Genomic DNA, 18768 nt, shown 5'->3' with positions numbered 1-18768 from the left:
ACGATTTTCACAAAGTGAGCATAATTTTGTGACACGATCTTAAAAAGGCGATTGAATAGTTGTCAATAAAAGGTTACGCTTATATTTACGTTTCGATGAGAAACATTTTTGATTATTAAATTAGATTATGTAAGATCAGATATAATGTAAGATGAAGATAAAACGAAATAAAGATATAAACTTATTTATCTATGTTATGTTCATACAACTCCTCTTAACGTACGATGAAACTTATGCAAGAAAAGTTTGCAAGGAATTTCGAGTGATGCAGAACGTTCAACGGCGAAAGAATATAAGGACTAAGAAAAAATAGAAAAGGAAATACAAAGATATTTTTTGTCATCATTTTAATGTTTGAAATTCTCCATTTCATACAAATTAAGTGGGGGCATTATAATACAAACTTAAAATATATACATCGATATTTCGTAAAACATCTCAAATAACTATGCAACTCATTCATTTAATCCATAATCTATAGATCTCTTTCCGTTATTATTGATTTATTTATTTACTTTTTTTTGTATGCTCGAACCTACTTCGTGTATACTGTGCAACGAAACTGGCAAGTCGTTTGAATAAATATTTTTTTGTTTTTTTAGTTTCTTTTTTTTTTTTTGCTTAATTAGCCGCCAAAATGAATCACGGCCGTTGTATTTTTTAATAAAGAGCGTTCATAGTAAATGGAGAATCGAATACGAGCTCATTTTTTGTCAGTTCGACGAATGGAACTTGAGGTTTCTCGACATTAATGACGAAATGAACCTCTATTCGGATTATCGACGAAACGACAGGCACTAATAGCGAGTGTCGAAATTACTTTATCCAGATCGATTATTTACATCGATCGCTCGAGAGCAATAACCTTTATCGTAAAGCCGTAGTTTCGGATCGATTTTTCATTTCTTTTTCTTTTTCGATGACTTAACTCGATGACATTTGCTCGATTGTTCTCTACTAATACATACATCGTCACGATATTTTCGGCCATGAATAAATCTTAGCGAAAATAACGGATGTAGTGGCCATTTCTCGAGCACAATATGAAAAAAAGAATCGATACAGCGGACAGATTAGGAATTCTTACGATTATTGGAGGACAAATGGCAAACATTTGCTTTCTCGCCAAGTTGCTGTACTTATTATTGCCCAAGTGGGACGGAAGTCACGGATGATTTGGCACTCCTGTTTTAATTTGCTAACGCCTATCCACCTGCACGTTCCTTTTTCTTCCACTTTTCCCTGCGTGCCTTTTTTCTTTTTATTCCATCATTCTTTTAATAGATGCAAATTAATAACAAATTGTGAAATAGACACATATGTCGAGAAATGATTATTATTCGATACAAAACATATTTATCAATTAGAAATCGTCCAATTTCGCTTGCCTGTTCTCACCAAATCTCAACAAAGAAATGAACTGATTTTGAAACAATGTTACGCAAGTTTGTTGGATACAATGGAATACGGTTGACTTAAGTGAGAACAGGATGATTTAAGTATGCACGCAGAACGCGACAAAACAGAACAAAAAAGAACAAGCAGGAAAGAGATGAATCCGCACCGGGACGAAAACTCGTTTTCTACGCGCAATCACGTGCGCGATTCGATCGTTGAGTCGATCCGATTCTCCATTCGCCGTGTTACGATACGCTTTTCAACTTTTTTTTCCTTTTTGTTTTTCTTTTGTTTCCTTATGCACAACCCACATCAGTATTGTTATTCGTTACTGTAAATTGTAAGTGTAAATTGATATTTGTTTTGTCCACGCTTAAAATACATTTTATACATACTCCGTCTACATTCTCTCATATAGTTGTCACCATAATCGTCGTCGTAATCAATAAATCGTTAAGCAGTAGTCGTCATCAAGAAAAAAACACAATGTACCATAATACATACATATATAATATATAATTATATATTATATATATATAATTATATGTATGATTATATATTATATATATATATATATATATATATATATTAAAATTTGTTGACATACTCGCTCTCTTTCTCTTCATTCGGCAAAAAGAACATCATCATTCTTTTTATGCGTCAATCATATCTCCATTACGCTCGCAAGTTCTCTCATTGTCATCTTCTCTTACTTTTTTTTTTCGTTTTTTTCACGTTTTGAGTGACATTCTAGTTTCTTTCATTTTATTCTCGTTCGATACTTGCACGCGTATTTAATTTAACACGCACGATTCTTACTTTTCTTCTTCTTTTGCTCTCAAGTAAAACAGAAAGAAGCATGCGGGGGAAACGGCCGGAAGTACGCGTGAAACAGAATCGTAGCAGGAAATGGAGGAAGTTGTTTCGCGCAATAGTGTCTCGGTTCTGTGTGCGTCACTCGCCGATAATAACGAACCGGAGAGTCCACCATAGAAAAGGGATCTCTCTGCCCTTTGCTCTCTTTTTCTTTCTCGAGTTCTATCTCACTCCCTCTTTCTCTTACTTCCTCTCTAGTTTTCGCTCTTTTTCTACCGATACACCGTATTCGTTGCTACTACCAACTACTACACTATAAGCTGCATGCTTCGTCGACAACTTATGATCATCTTACCACTTACCAGGCACGTTTCAATTCTTAGACACACGAGAGATCGCTTTACTCCGCGCATTACAACGGTGCTACATGATCATATTTACGGAGAATGTCTACCAATATCGAACTCAATTGTACTAAACACACATTATTTTAGGTACTAATTAGACATTAAACATTGAATTCGTTTACGTGTAAATATGTATCTCGGTAGTAGCTGAAGACATAACCTTAACATCGTTACTAACATATTTTCTTTTTTAATGTTTTAAACAAAAATTGTATTCAAGAATTCATGGAAGAGAATATTAATCGAAGCAATTAGAAAATTATACATATATATATATCATGAGAACTATCAAAACTGAAATACGTCGCTGGTATACTAGTGTTTTTATTAGTTCGAAATTGAGACACAAGTATAGAGCAAGTTTGATCGAGCGGCAACTTCACGTTTTAGCGAACGATCCCCTAATGACTTCGTGCGACGTATCCCGAACAGCCACAGCTATTACGGAACATTGTATTACAGAAATAATATATCACACGAGCGTTATCTAGACTGTTATACTTTTTGATTAAAACACCTGCTTACACTATTCGAATGATATGATTCAATGAACAACTACTCGATTGAGGTGTATGCAACACGTTTATAGGATGCAAACAATCGGCCAAACAATTCAAATAATCGATACTCGTTTTGTACTTTCGATGAACTTACAAGTGCCGAATGTTTCGTGTTGTTTAATTACATTATTGAATATGAAGTTCACCGTACGATGTCAGGATTTCAGCTACTGACGTCGATATGACTTGCCAATTAATCATTGATAATTTTTAATTTTTAGCGTGTCTCATGCATTTGACGTTTGAAAGAAAAATGTTCCCCTCTTACAGAAGACGCAATTTTTCCTCTCAACAGGTTATTTGCACTTGGAATTGAACATTGATTTCAAAATGCCGCAACATTGCACGTCCCAATGTAAAACTCGAAGATAACTCAATCGAAAGGTTAACATATGTACGTAATAACATTAATAATAATAATGAATGGTAATAATAATAGTTATCGTAATAGCAACAATAATAATAGTAATTGCAATAATTAGCGAAAGAAGAAACGAGGAGTTTGACGAGAAAAAGGAAGCGAATTGGAATATAATCAACAGAGAAAGAAAGAATGGATCTTGTTTCTTCCTTTCCCCCAGCCGTGTATCTCGTAATTGTTCGGGCAATCGGAAAGGGATATACGACGCATCACTTCTTCCATTTATAATCGTTCATAAATCGATTTAAATCATTTTCTTCCCTTATCGATAATGTTCCACGCGGTCGTTCATCACTCTCATCATTCTTCGCCAACAATATTTAAATTCTTCTCTCTATCCACATCCATTTGCCTTTGTATATATATACTATATATATGCATAGGTAATAATCGCAAATACAACTATATAATGAATATACAAGCCTTTGTCAGGGGGGGGGCAATGCAGTCGTCGTCAATAAAAAGAGTCACGGGTTACATTATACGCCTATCCATGGGACAATCATTCCCGTCGGATCGTCCAACCGCCCTGTGTTGTATACCTGCGTATTTTGCGCATTGTGTGTATGATTGTTGTACCTCAATTTTTACTCGTCATATCGGACCTACACGAGTGCGAACCGAAGGAAAGAGATAAAAAAGAAGAGAATAGGAAAAAACAACGCTTTTCGTTCCTTCTTCTATATCGTCGTCGTCGTCATTCTATTCTCTCTGTTCCTCTTCATTTTCACAGATAATGGAAAGGAATCGCTCGTTTTCGATCGTCGAAAGACAATATTGACCTCGATCGGTAAGGACGACGTTGTCCTTACAAGGACAATGAAAGCTGCCGAAGCGGTCATGCTGCCTTTCATACGTTTTCTTAAGTCACCATATTCTATAAATCGATTCAGTCGTCGAGTACGCGAGGTGATATACATACATACTTAATAAGCACTTAGAGAACACTTCCCTGATAGTATGCAATACATATTTTTTGTGTTTCTCGATGGTACACAGCGAGGGATCGGTTTCGTAATCGTCCTATGAACAGAAGGCAATTATCGTCGTTTTCCTCGTCATTGAAGCCGACGAAATCGAGTTTGATACATTTTTTTATGATTACGACATCGGTCCCTGATTTTTTGTTATTATTCTTTTTGCTATTTTTTTTTATATTTTTGCTGTTACTTTTCTACTATCTCTACGAGCTAACCCTTAGTTTGATATGGGTAATAAAAATCATGTTTCTTCGTCCTTCATGATTTCTTCTGATTTTCTTCACCGTTACAAAATATTGTGCGCAGTCATACGTGATCTTTAGTCATTACGCGTTTTCTGTACTTTCTCTTTTTCGCGTATCACGAAGTTTCCTCTTTTGCGTTTAGCCCGAGACTTCGTTCCTCGCTCAAGTATTTCATGGCAATAGAAGGTTTTCATAATTGGGTAAGTTCCTCGAAGACCTCAATATAACGGGACGAAAAGAATTATCAAACGAAAAAGATCGAGTATTACTTGTATTTGGTTTTCAAGTTATTATCGATCGATATACTATGTTACTAATAATATCAACTATCCGGTACAAAATAAATGTTCGTCGAATCTCTTTCGTTTCAATTAGGAAGCTTCATGATGTATTTGAGTAAAGTTTGAAGTCATCCAATATCTATATGTACCCCTAAAGTTATTCATGTACTATACAAATAATATCGCATAGATCTTCAAGATTAATAAACGTTATGTACAGAAAAATGATGAATTCATTACAACCTAACCTCTTAGATATATTTTAAACGTCGCTCCTCCTCTACCCGACACATGCTCGATACACAAGTATTAACACGAATTCTATGGTAAGGTTATGCAACAATATATATTCTCTACGTTGCACATTCGCAAGAATCGATTTGCACATACCCAAAGGTCAGCTCGTACGACGCATCGTTATAATTATCTAAACTTCAGGCATCGACGTTTTGTCGTGATAGTGATAATGTTTATTATTAATTTCCAGTGTGTATCAGATGGAAACGATATAACACGCACGAAAAATCAATTAGGAGCTATTAATTTACATTGTTTCAAGTGTATAATTCGAAACGTTTTCTGGGAAATGAGGATTTCAAACTTCTCTGAGGAACGTGAGATATTAACTTCTTTTTATCTTTTTTAAAAGTATACATGTTATAACTTTCAACAATTACAGATTCATTTTTCATATGACTATTATTATTGAGCAAGTAGCAACAAAGATTATCATATAGTTTTAATAAAAGATCTCGATTTGGAAATTAATAATGTTTGCACTTTAAGATTTAAAATAGTTTTACAAAACGGTGCGTTTCTGAGTATGACTATATCAATGGACATTGGTCCATTTACGATCGCGTTATATTATTTCCACCTCATATACGGGAAAAATTCAAAGATCATTTATCTTCTATCGATATACTCAACGCATTCATTAAGCTATGAGAATTGCGAAATGCGTGTATCCATTGCACGATATTGTATACTGCATCATCCGATTTGAAGGCAACGGCGAACGAACAATTCATTTCATGTCATCGTATCAAAGAAACTAACACTTCGATTCATTGTGTGAAATCAGACAACAAACATGGAATCAACGAAAAGAGAAAATGGCGATGGTCAAAATAAGGTTCCACTGCATCGTGTCGCGGACGAAACAGGTCTTCGGCTTATGAGAAACTCCGCCACACTGAATCATCATCGAACGAAATCTGTACGCAACCTACGTCATTACAAAGATTCTAACATCACAGTCAAAAAATATAGTACTACGCGATAAACAGACGCGTTACAGTAGTACTTCGCTAATTAACCACGGCTCAGGATCTTATTTGATCAATTATAGGGAAGATATACTCCTAAGAAGTCTTCAGTATCTTCCTTTTTATAATCAGTTAAATATGAGTGAAATGCAGATACCTGACGTATTTGGTTGTTGTTTCGCATACGTAACACCAGAGGCTCTCTCCAAAGATTAGTGGAGATAGCAACGGCCAGTTAATGAGGCACTACTGTATTAACGCTCACCCGGTAACTCACTCATCGGCAATGCTTTATATGTATACCAGCTACCACGTTAGCAGGGAAGAAAAATAATAACAATACTAAGCAACAATTCCAGGCGCATGCCCATTCTCTTGTCCAATCGTTTGTTTTCACGATTACCCTCTCTCTTCCCCCTCTTTATTACGAACGATGACAAACGATTTAAAGTTGTAACGATAAAAGAATCTAATTCGAGGCACTCGTTGGGAATATTTCTTTCGAGAAGCAACATTAGAAAATTTGTTCGTTGTACGCGGTACTTTTTAAAAAGCATTCGCCATGTAATGATTTGAAATCGTGTTTCGACGAGAAACTATGATGTCAGTGTAACAGACTATGTATGTACGTACAATACGTGTATTACGTACGTCACGCCTAACGTGTCAAGCGAAAAAGAAAGAATGCGATCAGAACTCTCTTTTTGCCGGCAATCACACGTATGCATGCACGCGATATCGAACTAGTTACGCGATCTATATATCCATTAATAAACTATTTAATTCGCTCGGTTCGGAGTGACATACTCCGCTGTATCGCATATATAAGTAAAATGTTTTCCAACTTAATTGTCTGAATTGATAAAAATAAACGGAAATGAAACCTCTTCTATACGAACATGTAATCTTCTTTGGTTTACTATTTCCGGATAGTATACATGGACTTAGAAAGTTTGTTATATGATTCTAACACGCAAAAAGAATGATATATCAAAACGTGATATGTATGTTTCACCGAGATACTAGTTCTTTTCATGTGTACTCTTTTAAAATGATGGATAGTGCAGTCAGGAACCGGATCTGAATTGCGTACCCAGATAGCTACATACTGTGTTTGATATTTCCGTCTTTTAATTGCAACTTTAAGACTGAAGTTGAACAGAATAAAAAATTAATAATTCAATATCTACGATTACAATTAAATCACATATATTTTTGATAATTATTCGGAATAGGGACGGTCCTATTGATTCCAATGAGCTTGAGATATGTTGTCAAATTCAACGTTCTAAACAACTTTTTTCCTATACATACAACCGCCGCTCGACTTTAGTTAACAAAATGTTCGTAAAAAACTTCAATTTTCTGGTTACGATGGCTTATTAATAAGAGAGATAACCATTCTTACTATCGTATAATTAAAAAGGGAGATTATGTTATAAGTTAGGTTAGAATAGTATCTGATCGCCTTTAGGTGGTCAGCAACGTCAGCGCGAAATAATTTTCGATGAATCGATGGATATTTGGAATGTTGCACTTTATTATGACCTTCAATTGGTCAGAAAGGTAACGAATATTCTCAAACGTCCTCGAAAAATTGTTTAGAGAACAAAAATGTATGAAATAAATTGTTAAATAATACACGTAGTATTAATGGTGATATGGTCGCTTTGACAACATATTTCAAGGCCATTAAAAGCGGCGAGATAGTGTTCCTATTCCGAATATAATATTTTTATGTCATAATGATCGTAAGTAATGACCAAATATTATTTATTATTCAATCTATAAACATAACGTGTGTTACCTAACAAAAATACCTGTTAAGTTATTACAATAACGAACTTAAATTAAAAATATTATAACGATTTCATAAATCTATTGCTAAGTACAGTTTATCGTATTTTAAATAGGATTAAAGTCCACTACAAAATTCGATGATCTATTTATTTCGTATTTTCTGATAAATCACGCGCATTGAGCCGACAAAAGGCAAGTTCACGCAAAAAATTCTATTTTACTCCGAACATCGTGTCGCCTAAATTTTCAATGGACGTTCATGAAAAATCACCTGTTGCTTATAATATTCTGGCGAGCGATTTCAAAGTAGTACAAACTTTGTATATTTTACAAATAATCTTTAAAACTGAATATCTTTCTTCGTAAAGATAATACGCTTTTCATGGTTACGACAAGACGTTCGGGTCTTACGAGTCATTTTGATTTTCCGTTTAAATCGTCCTTTTCGCTTGGCTACGCTTCGATTACGATGGAACAGTACATTCATGAGTCGTTATATAATGAGAAATTTTGTCTGTTGTGCCAGGACAGCCGAAAGAGGCAGTGAAGACATAGAATGGAAGAAAAAACTGATGTAACCTATCATTAACTTTGTTCCGTATCTTAATGTGAATTTAATCAAAGGAAAACCACGATAAACGATATCGACTAACAAAAATAAACTTCCAGTAGTACATAATAAACGTTCAAACTTTTTAATCTCTGCTGCGCTATTTTCTTCGTTTCTTTGGAGCCGGAGAAATTTTATAAATATTTTAATGTTAATTTTACCTTTAAATTAACTTTTTTTTTCTCTTAATGGTATTACACTTTTATTATATTCACTTTATAGTACATTTTAAGTAACATTTAAAACGTAGTCAATCTTTAACAAGTGAAAACTTTCATGAAACGTTCACAGATTGTTCAAAAGTTTCTCAATTTCATCCAAGTACTATAACGAGGAATTTTCTACTAGCAGGAACACCGACGAGTTTTCTAGCCCTTCGCGAGAAGAATAATCGAAAGTAGAAGAAACCTCGTTTACGGAGACCATGTTCGAAGAATATTCGAAACGCTGACAAACTGGCAGAACTCATTCGCGATGCTTTACCAATCATTGGACGATTAACAATTGAACATTTAGAAAGAGAAAGGGAGACCGTGAGAAGTATAGAAAAATCGATAAACACCAATGACATTTATTTAGGGACTTAATTTTGAATACCCATGCGCTGTACACCGTTTCACTTCTTTCCCAGTTCTCCATACAACTTTCTCGTCTAAGACACGATAATTCTCTTTTTAAAAATTTATCTAAATGTACGTTGTTTCGATAATGATACGTTTCCCCGTGAGTACGGAGGAAATAAGGAGGGGTAAACGATTCTTTCTTCGTCTATGACGCGGTTTCGAAGCTCGTTAATGCGTATCTTTAGCGAGTTTCTTTTTTTTTCGACGTCAAAACAAAGATATTCTTGAGACTTTTCCTCCTTTATCAGCGTTGGTACGTATTAATATCGTTTACGTAAGAAATAATGTACGTAAAATTACGCTAAATATATTGTATATATATATTTCGTGTATTATATGTATATATGTATAGTCATTTACTCTCGCTTTGCTAAAATTGGCACTTGGATTCTCTGCTTTTTTCTTTCGTTCTTAAGCTTTGAATAAATCAAAAAAAGAGAGAGAGAGAGAGAGAGAGAGAGACGAAAAGTTGGAGCAGACGTCATAATTGATAGAATTTACATATAGTGGTCGAAAAGTTTGATTCGCGAGAACCTCGACTCCTACTCTTTCCTTATTTCGCGTTAAATATCACTCAATGACACTTACATGGTAAGACACTACGTATATGATTCCGAGGATCAGCGATAAAGCGTGAATCATCGAATCGCGATTTTCCGTCGGTTCAACGATCCGAATATGATTATTCTGTCGTGGCAAAGATTACTAGAGAAACTAACCGAAAAGGGGAACAGAAAAAGATACGTAGCATACTTTACGTATGTAATTCGTAGAAAACGGTATGAAAACAGACATACAAATACATATAGGCGAATACGATTATCCGATAACACCGAGTAGAGAGAGAGAGTGATTCGCAACGGAATGAAAAGAAGGCACTATGCTCGTTCGAGGACGAATGAAACACAATGGAAAGAAAGTTTTCGAACTCGGTGAAATCTAACGATATCGAATAACAATTAATATTTAGAAAAAAAGTGGAGGATAAGAAAAAAAGGAAATAAAGAGAAAGAAAATGACAAAGTGAAAGCGAAATACTGATCTAAATGTCAATTATATTTATTAACTTCGAAGACATGTATTGGTCATACGATCTTTCCTCCTAAACATACTCGACGATATTAAAACGCGTTCTTAGGAATCGCACACGGTGAACGCATACGCATGAAGCTTAATCGAATGTTCTCGAATCGAATATGTTGAGGGATCAAATCTGATACAACGTAAAGGAAATAAAGAAAAATAAAATGCAGGAATAGTAATAATAACGAAATTTTCGAAAGGTTTGCTTCACGTTCGAAGCTCTGGCAATGAAACCGATAAAGGAGCTATCGGCAATCGGAACTAATCGTTACGAGTTATCAAATGCATTGTTAAGAGCACTTACATTCGCAAAGACATTACTTTCTGTACAAATACTACTTGTTCCGATAGTTTTGTCGTTCGTTCAAACGTTTACACGATCCTGATAATGCTGATCATGGGACAAGTTCGGTATTACGGTTCCATTCTTCTCTGACAAGAACTCTGTTCTTGTTTCACCCATCTTTCATTAAGTATTTCAGTCCGTCGAATATACGTATACTGACTCTCTTGTTAGAAACGCGGCGCAAATTAGAAACGCGCTTATTGCAGGGTTTACTTAAGTTGCACTTGAATTTTTAGGTATTTCCTTTACGCGCCGAGTTTCTTCTAGTTCAGTCTCTTTAGTGCATTCTGTTTTCTGCTTCCATCGATTCGTCCATTAAATAATGGACTTGCTCTCACGTGTACTATCATCGTTGCAATGTCTGAATGATCGGTGGATATTTTACACTCTTGATCGATACTATTTGTACATGCGTTGATTGTTAGACTAAAAGAATGTGGGATTTTGAGAAAAACTGTACATACATAAGGTTAATCGAAATTAAACGAAAAAAATCAAGGAAAATCTTAAATAATATGATACTTATTTATAAATAATTAATAATTCGAATCCTTCGTTTCTTAGATTATTACTCCATTACAGCATTATTTTAAATTTAACAACTGCATTCCAAAATGTATTATTTATATTAAAGGAATGGTCTGAAAATATCCTTACGTATAATTTCTTTTGTTTAATAATCAATGCGCGAATATAATACAAAAAGGAAAGTCGCAATATTCATAATGTAGATACAAACTTTTTACTGAACCATCGTACACCGAAGTGGATATGTATGGCACAGCATGACAGTATTGAAAAAACACACCGGGAGCTTCTTTTCTCTCTTTTTTCCTTTTTTCTTTTTCCTTTCTTTTGCGCGTTATGCAAATACCTGTTGAATTTTATAATTTCGTTCTCTGTTTCTCCGTTATTCGTCGGCTACGCTATAAAACGCAGTGAAGTGTAAATGAAATGAGAGTGAAAGGAAACGCATAAATTAATTATTTTATAATTTTTATTACATTTTTTTTTTGTTTTTGTAAATGCAAAGGGGGAAAAAATGAGCAAAAATAAGATTCCCTATCATTTATATCTACAAATGAACTGATCGTAGTTCAAATCGAATCACAACGACATATATTTAACGAGTTCCCGTACCTTTTAGTTACAATCATATATACTTCGATATTAATGTTCTTACAATCCTCGTTTATCTTCATGAACACACACACGATAGATTCTGTAATCGTATATACGTATAATATTAATTAATTAATTAATTAATTTTTTATTTAATTTATTTGCTTATTCATTTATTTACTTATACGTATATTTTCATATATAAAAATAGGTTAAATTATTTTATTCTAAACAGGCTCTTTTCGTGTTGTTTTGCATTTTATAAATTCGTTGCAATCGGTAGAAAATACTTGTCAACACTGTGCCATTCATATTTTAGCGGCCCTCAGTTACCTTTCTTTTCTCATAACGAAATATCATCTAACATTTCAAAATTATCATTCATTATTATCGTTTTTGTTTCATCAAACGCATCAAATGCATTTTTCAAACCAAGGTTTCTAAAGATTTGGGTTATAATATATTTAGTAACTTTCCTCTCGTTAATTTTGCCACTCAATATAAATATAGTACGTAAAAAGAGTTGAATACATTGCACAGAGAGTTTTAAGAGCAGCAAGCGAAGAATCTCTATAAAATGAAAAATAACAATCAAAACATTTTTCTTTTTTTCTCTTTGCTTCAGAATATTTTTAGTCGATTGAAACAATATTTTACATTACTAACAAATTTAAGCTAATACAATGAAATCTTGCGACTCGTTGCATACAACTTCAAACATAATTAATTATTCTACAACGTACTAAAAGACTACGATAAAAGTATGTCTTTTTAAAAATACAACAACTAAATTAAGTTACTAAGGCGGTGATACCTTTAACACATAGAATTCTAATCGTTTGTATGCAATTTATTTGCATTTTCTTTAAAACCATCGACGATCGAAAACATCGAACGATGTTCGTCAGTAAATAAATCAATTACAAATAACATATTTGATTGGTTAAAAAGAAGAAGAAAAAAAAAAGAGAACTAGACGCGCAAGTTACGATGCACGACAATATTTCAATAAAACTAAAATACAGACTTTCCTTTTCGTTTAAAAGAAACTTAATTTTACTTTTCATTATTAATATTCTAATTTTCAGAAAAAAAAAACAATCGTAATAACTAAATGATTTCCGATCAATTGGATACTAATAAATTTCAAATTAAATTTCTACGAAGCTAAATAAATATGTACAAAGCAAAAAAGAAACGACTCGTATTACGTTAAAAAAAAAAAAACGAACGAAACTTCATATTAAACGAGTAATTTTTTTAATTGATTTTGTATATATATATATATATCTATACAATATATCAGAAAAAGCTGCTATAAAATGATTTAAATATTAAAACTTGCAACATAAAATGTTTACGAATCAACATCTTTTTTTTATACTTTAGAATAATTAACTATGTGAAAGAGAAAAGTCGAAACACGTATCTTGTAAGAGTGTAAAGTTCTGTACACTGATATTTAAAAACTTTTTAAGTATTATATTTCATTCATACAAACGACGATATATGCGCAATATACCGAATTAATACGAGTCAAGTTCCCTTCCTCTTTATCACCGTCTTTCACTTTCTTCACTTCCTATCACAAAACACTCACAAATAACTGCAAATGTTTACTTAATGTGAAACAAAGCAAGCGTGAAGTAGAAAGACACACATCTTATATACAAATCGTCTTAAAGAAGAAAAAAAGAGACAAAAGAATGAGAATGAAAAAGGATACGTTTAAAATTACTACGTAAAATTCTTTCATCGTGTTTATGCGTTTAAAATGATATCATAGTAAACAGACAAAAGGATATTAGAAACATTAACATCATAAACTTTCGTTACATATCAATGGAAAATTGAAATTGGCTTGATATATGTAATATCTTTCTTTGATTCCTTCGTTCAGTAACTGCAAGTTCCCCAACGAAGGTTTCAAATTGTATCTATCTTTCTAACTATCCGAACAATAATAGTAGTAATAGCATCAATAATTATATTAATAGTATCTGTCATCATAATAATAATAATAATTATACGAATAAGGTATTCATTCGTACGTATAATAAATTGGCATATACTGTACAACGCACTGTATATTATAGTTATCGCTGACGACGATTAATTATTACTATATGATACTTGTTCGTTTTTAATATTTCGATTTTACCGTTTTTCTTCTCATTTCATTTATAGTTTATTTTTACTCTTTTTTGGGGGGGGATCTTTAATTTGCTGTTTGTTAAATATTTTTCATTTCATATCGGTGATGGTTCCACACCATCTGCCTTTCAATGGCTAACAATAGTTATGAAATCGTATAAAACGAATGTATCCTAGCATAACGATACACACAACTGGAACCACTACGAGCGATCGAGTGATTTGGAAGGAACGAAGCCAGTTTTATGTTTCGTCTCATTCTCATTTCCCTAAACTTTAGTCCTGCTGCTTCTTTCGTGGATATCTGAAGCGCAAAGTGCGGCCATAGCTAACCGCACGTGATTGATTTATTCGTTTTCTTATGGCAGATAATTCTAAAAAGAGTGCTTAACGTATTCTCATCCTTCCTCTCTTTTGTTTTATTACGCTTATTTTTTTTTTTTCGTTTTAATTGTTATAAGATAGATTCCCAAGTTATGTCATTCTTTTGCCTATTAAGTCAAGATACACAGATCGAGTCCCTGATATAATAAGTGGGCCGTATGGCGAAGAAACAAAAAAGAGAACGAAGAAGTAACAAAGAATCGTTCTAACCTTACGATGCATATAACATAGTCTCTCTCTCTTAGCGGAAAAAGTTAAAGATTCCCTTTGTTCTTTCTCTAGCAAGACAAATGAGAACAAAGAAATAAGATAAAAAGAAAGATACAAAAAAAAAAGATAATCAGAAATGGAGGAACAAAGAGAACAAAAAAGAAAGAAAGAAAATGGCGAGCAGCAGATCATATATACGATTCCTGGCAGCTCGTGGACAGTCTCTGTACTAGTCTTCTTTCTTTTTCCTTCCGACGGAAAAAGAAACTCAGTGTCCTCAGGACGTGGCACGTGATAAGCCCTTTTCTACCTTTTGGACCCTGTTCTCGCGTTCGCACTGTCGATTTTTTCTTTTTGTTTTAATCTAAATGTTAAATTGGACGACACACCTGGAAGTGCGCACCTGGACGCGCGCACGGTAAGTAACTAATTATATAGAGTTAATTACTTTTTTCTATTATCTTCTTTCTTCGTTTTTCCCTATTCTTCTTCTTCCTATCTTCCATTGGAGGACAGAGCTCTTTCTTCTCAAGAAAAAAAGGTGTCTGTGTTTTTTCAGTTCACGCATAATATCTAGTTCTCGCGAATGCCCTTTTTCCTCATTGTTCTCTCTTTTTCTCTCCCTTTCTCTTTCTCTCTATCTATCTCTCTCTCTCTCTCTCTCTCTCTCTCTTCCTCCTCGGATGGACTACTGGCTTTTTCTTCTTTTATTTCCATTATTCTTATACTTCTTCTTTCCCTTCAAATTGTACCGATTGTCGTTAAAAAGATCCTTTATCAATCTGGTTACCATTGGTCGAAGTAGCACGCAAGCGTATCCCGATGATCGCTCACGATCACACAACGTAAGTCGAACAGATCATCACAGTCGCGCGCAGAAATCAGTTACAGAAGAGAGATCCTCGACTTACACGCAAATTTTTTCAACAACAGCATTGAAGGTTCTTCGTGATGTGCGAGTTTATATATATATATATATATATATATATATTATATATATATATATTATATATATATATATATATATTATATTATATATTATATTATATATATTATATTATATATATATTATATTATATTATATTATATATATATATATATATATATATATATATATATATATATATATATATATATATCCTCGCAACCCAGGTTCAGGGAGTACTTGACTTTTTTTCGGCGATACAACTCAGGAACCATGTGGACCGTTTTAGATCAGCCTTGGAACATGCCGAGAAAATGCAAATTCTTCGACACTGAAGATAATAGCATACCGACAACCGAAAAAAGGTAGAGAGTAAAAAGCGGCCTTTTCAGTTTGTGTCAGTAGTGCAAACTATCCGTTTCCTTCATGTCGTTGCTACCACCGACGTTGTTGCTGCTAGTCACCATGCCAGCACAATACTGCGCGTCATATTCCAATACCAGCCGCTTGATGTGGCTTAGCTTTTCATGCAAGTAATGAAAACGGTGTTTCGTTTCCTTATGCTTAGGATCGTTTTTAGTCTCGTTATACTCATCGAAAATTTGCTGCTTTATTTCCTGTAAAACATAAAACAGATATAAATAAAATTGTTACATTTTCCATTGTAACAATGATTCTTGCGATACAGTATCATTGTGTCTTGTATATTATTTACATGCGATACGGTACCTGGTATTCGTCCCAATTTCCCAAAGCTTCTTCTTGTTTTAAACGATCCTGAAGCTCAGTAAATCGTATGGATACTTTCGCCACTTGAGTATGCAGCCTCTGATACTCTTCATAATCTGCATTGAATTCTTCCTTGTAACGTCTTCTCTGTTCCATACTGCTTATTGTCGTATAATACCTGTAAGAAATTCGAGTGTAAGTACACTGAGGTATATTTTGCTTGGTAAGATTCAAATTAAGTTTCATAACTGCAGGAAAATCCACTACTTTATCTCCATTATCGTAACATATGAATGTAAGGGCGTATATTATAGAGAAAGAATAAATAATATATATCAAGACAACTATGGAGCCACGATCACGAGTCTTTCTTTAGCTCACAAAGCGTGCAGATCGTGTTTTTTTTTTTTTTTTTTTTTTTTACAATAAATAGATATCCATATTAATGAGCGCTACAACATATCGTAATTAACAATAACGGAGACAAAATCGTAGAAAGAATCTTACTGGGTATTCTATTAAATCTTATTAATTTCGATGATACTCACGTGAGGTAGTCCGGATACTCCGATAATTTAGGACTCTCCTGTAAGTGAAGACCGTCAGGATTATGTTCGGTGGTGGCATAATTAGGTACAACTAAGTCGGTATACGAGTTAGCGGTTGTTCCGTTATTCTTCTTTCTGGGGTCAAGATCCCTGTCGCCAGAGCGTCCCCTATCGTTCCTGTCGCTTCTATCTCTCCTGTCGGCGAGTATTCCATTCGAATTACCACTATAATTACCTGCACTACCACCGTCACTCGCGGCACTCGGCATCGGACGAGCCACGCAATTCACAGCCGTACCGGCACTCGCTTCGGCACCAAGTATCGCAGTCTTTCCTTGATGATGACGACTGCCGCTCAAAGGATTATTATGAGCTACACTACTATGGCCAGTGGTCGCATTGTTAGCGACATTGCTCGCAAACGTTCCGGTGTTCCCGTCCCGATGACCGTGCTGGTTGGTCTCTTCACTATCACTGGTTGGCGTCAAGCACGCTTTTCCATGGCCATAGTTGCCACCTCGTAGCACATCACCGTTCGCTGTTCTTTCGGGTCGATAATCGCCACGATGATCACGCTGATGCTGCCGTTGATCCCAGCCGTTAACTACACCACCGCTGTTACCACCACTGCCACCATTCGCACTACTACCACCGGCTGCACTGGAAACGACACTAACACTGTTACTATTTCCACCACTATTAGCCGTCCTTCCATTCTCCCCGACATTCGACGATCCCGAATTCAATTCTGTCTTCCTATAATGCGATATCCGTGGTCTTTTTGTCGGTAATCCGTCATTACCCTGATAATAACCTGGTCGCTTGTTGCCCAACAACGAGGGCGGAGGTGCAGTGATCGCAGGCGGTGAACCTGGATGAGTGGAATTCGGGGATTGCCCGCTGCCTGTAATCATAATCGATAATATACGTTCAATATGTTGTTCTATATTTTATCTGGGTTGTTGTTAACGCGTTACCATGTATGAGTAGATTGTTGGAACAATTCTTTGAAATTACTGTTAATACTATGGTAAAATTTTAGATTTAAAGCTTTTACGACGATGGATCGGTGTTATGACTTGGCTTTTCAAGAGAAACTGTCGCAGGTGTATTCTGAGGAAGTGGACTGCGATATTCAGAGAAACGTAGGCATAAAAGTGCGATTCATCATACGATTGTCTCTCAAAACACAAAATCATGACGCTATAGCAGTAAATATGAATTTTGGTCGAAAAAATACCATTGACAGGAACTTTCGGTGTGAAAAAATTAATATGCTAATGGATTAATACACTGCTGCATGATATTTACATAAATTTAAACTTTTATGAAAACAAGAAATGCAATGAAATCCAAATACAGACTTGCGTCATTCTCTAAATATTATAATTAACTTTGAATATTTCTTATATTTTTTATCCTCTATACTTTTGCACATTCAAATTTCCCAATAACAATAAAATTAAGTTGTATTAGTTATAATCATATCACTGCATTATGTTCATGTTAAGTAACCATTGTTCTCTGTTTAAATCACATTATAGTAAATAACCTGGTAGAGATCAAACACCATAGACAATGTGTAAGATTTCTACTATACCGTAAACAACGAGTCTACTCATTGATATAAAAAAAGACCATTATATGTTATTGTTCGAGTGCGTTTGGAAAAATATTTTTGTCGATTTGCCAATTTCATCGTCATTACCTTTAAATCTTTTAACAAGTGGGTAAAAGTATCGAGCAACTATGTATTGACAATTGTTCCCGAGTGAATGTGAAATATAATCAGACTTTTGTGTTGCTCCGTCGCAATGAATATTCGGCGAGATGAAGATTTAATCGGTGAAAATGTATC

At 34.4% G+C, this 18768-nt stretch overlaps 1 protein-coding gene and 1 long non-coding RNA gene across 2 annotated transcripts in view; both read right to left on the bottom strand.

The window, feature by feature from the left end:
- Positions 1 to 330: 330 nt before the first annotated feature.
- Positions 331 to 15732, bottom strand: LOC110119331. Its single transcript, XR_007224246.1, has 2 exons — positions 9998 to 15732; positions 331 to 4144 (listed from the first exon to the last, which is right to left on the bottom strand). It is a non-coding gene; the product is annotated as an uncharacterized LOC110119331 (long non-coding RNA).
- An 84-nt stretch (positions 15733 to 15816) lies between these two features.
- Positions 15817 to 18768, bottom strand: part of LOC100650279 (RNA polymerase II elongation factor Ell) — a 144709-nt gene continuing 141757 nt past the window's right edge. The window contains exons 8-10 of the mRNA XM_003395837.4: positions 16911 to 17814; positions 16363 to 16540; positions 15817 to 16250 (exon numbers count right to left, since the gene is read on the bottom strand). Coding sequence (XP_003395885.1) covers positions 16032 to 16250; positions 16363 to 16540; positions 16911 to 17814 — 1301 coding nt within the window. The 3' untranslated portion in view covers positions 15817 to 16031. The remainder of the gene's footprint in view (positions 16251 to 16362; positions 16541 to 16910; positions 17815 to 18768) is intronic.

Source organism: Bombus terrestris, chromosome 6, assembly GCF_910591885.1.
Source record: "Bombus terrestris chromosome 6, iyBomTerr1.2, whole genome shotgun sequence".
Taxonomy (NCBI): domain Eukaryota; kingdom Metazoa; phylum Arthropoda; class Insecta; order Hymenoptera; family Apidae; genus Bombus; species Bombus terrestris.
The sequence above is the reverse complement of the archived record's forward strand: the minus strand, read 5'-3'. Positions and strand labels throughout refer to the sequence as shown.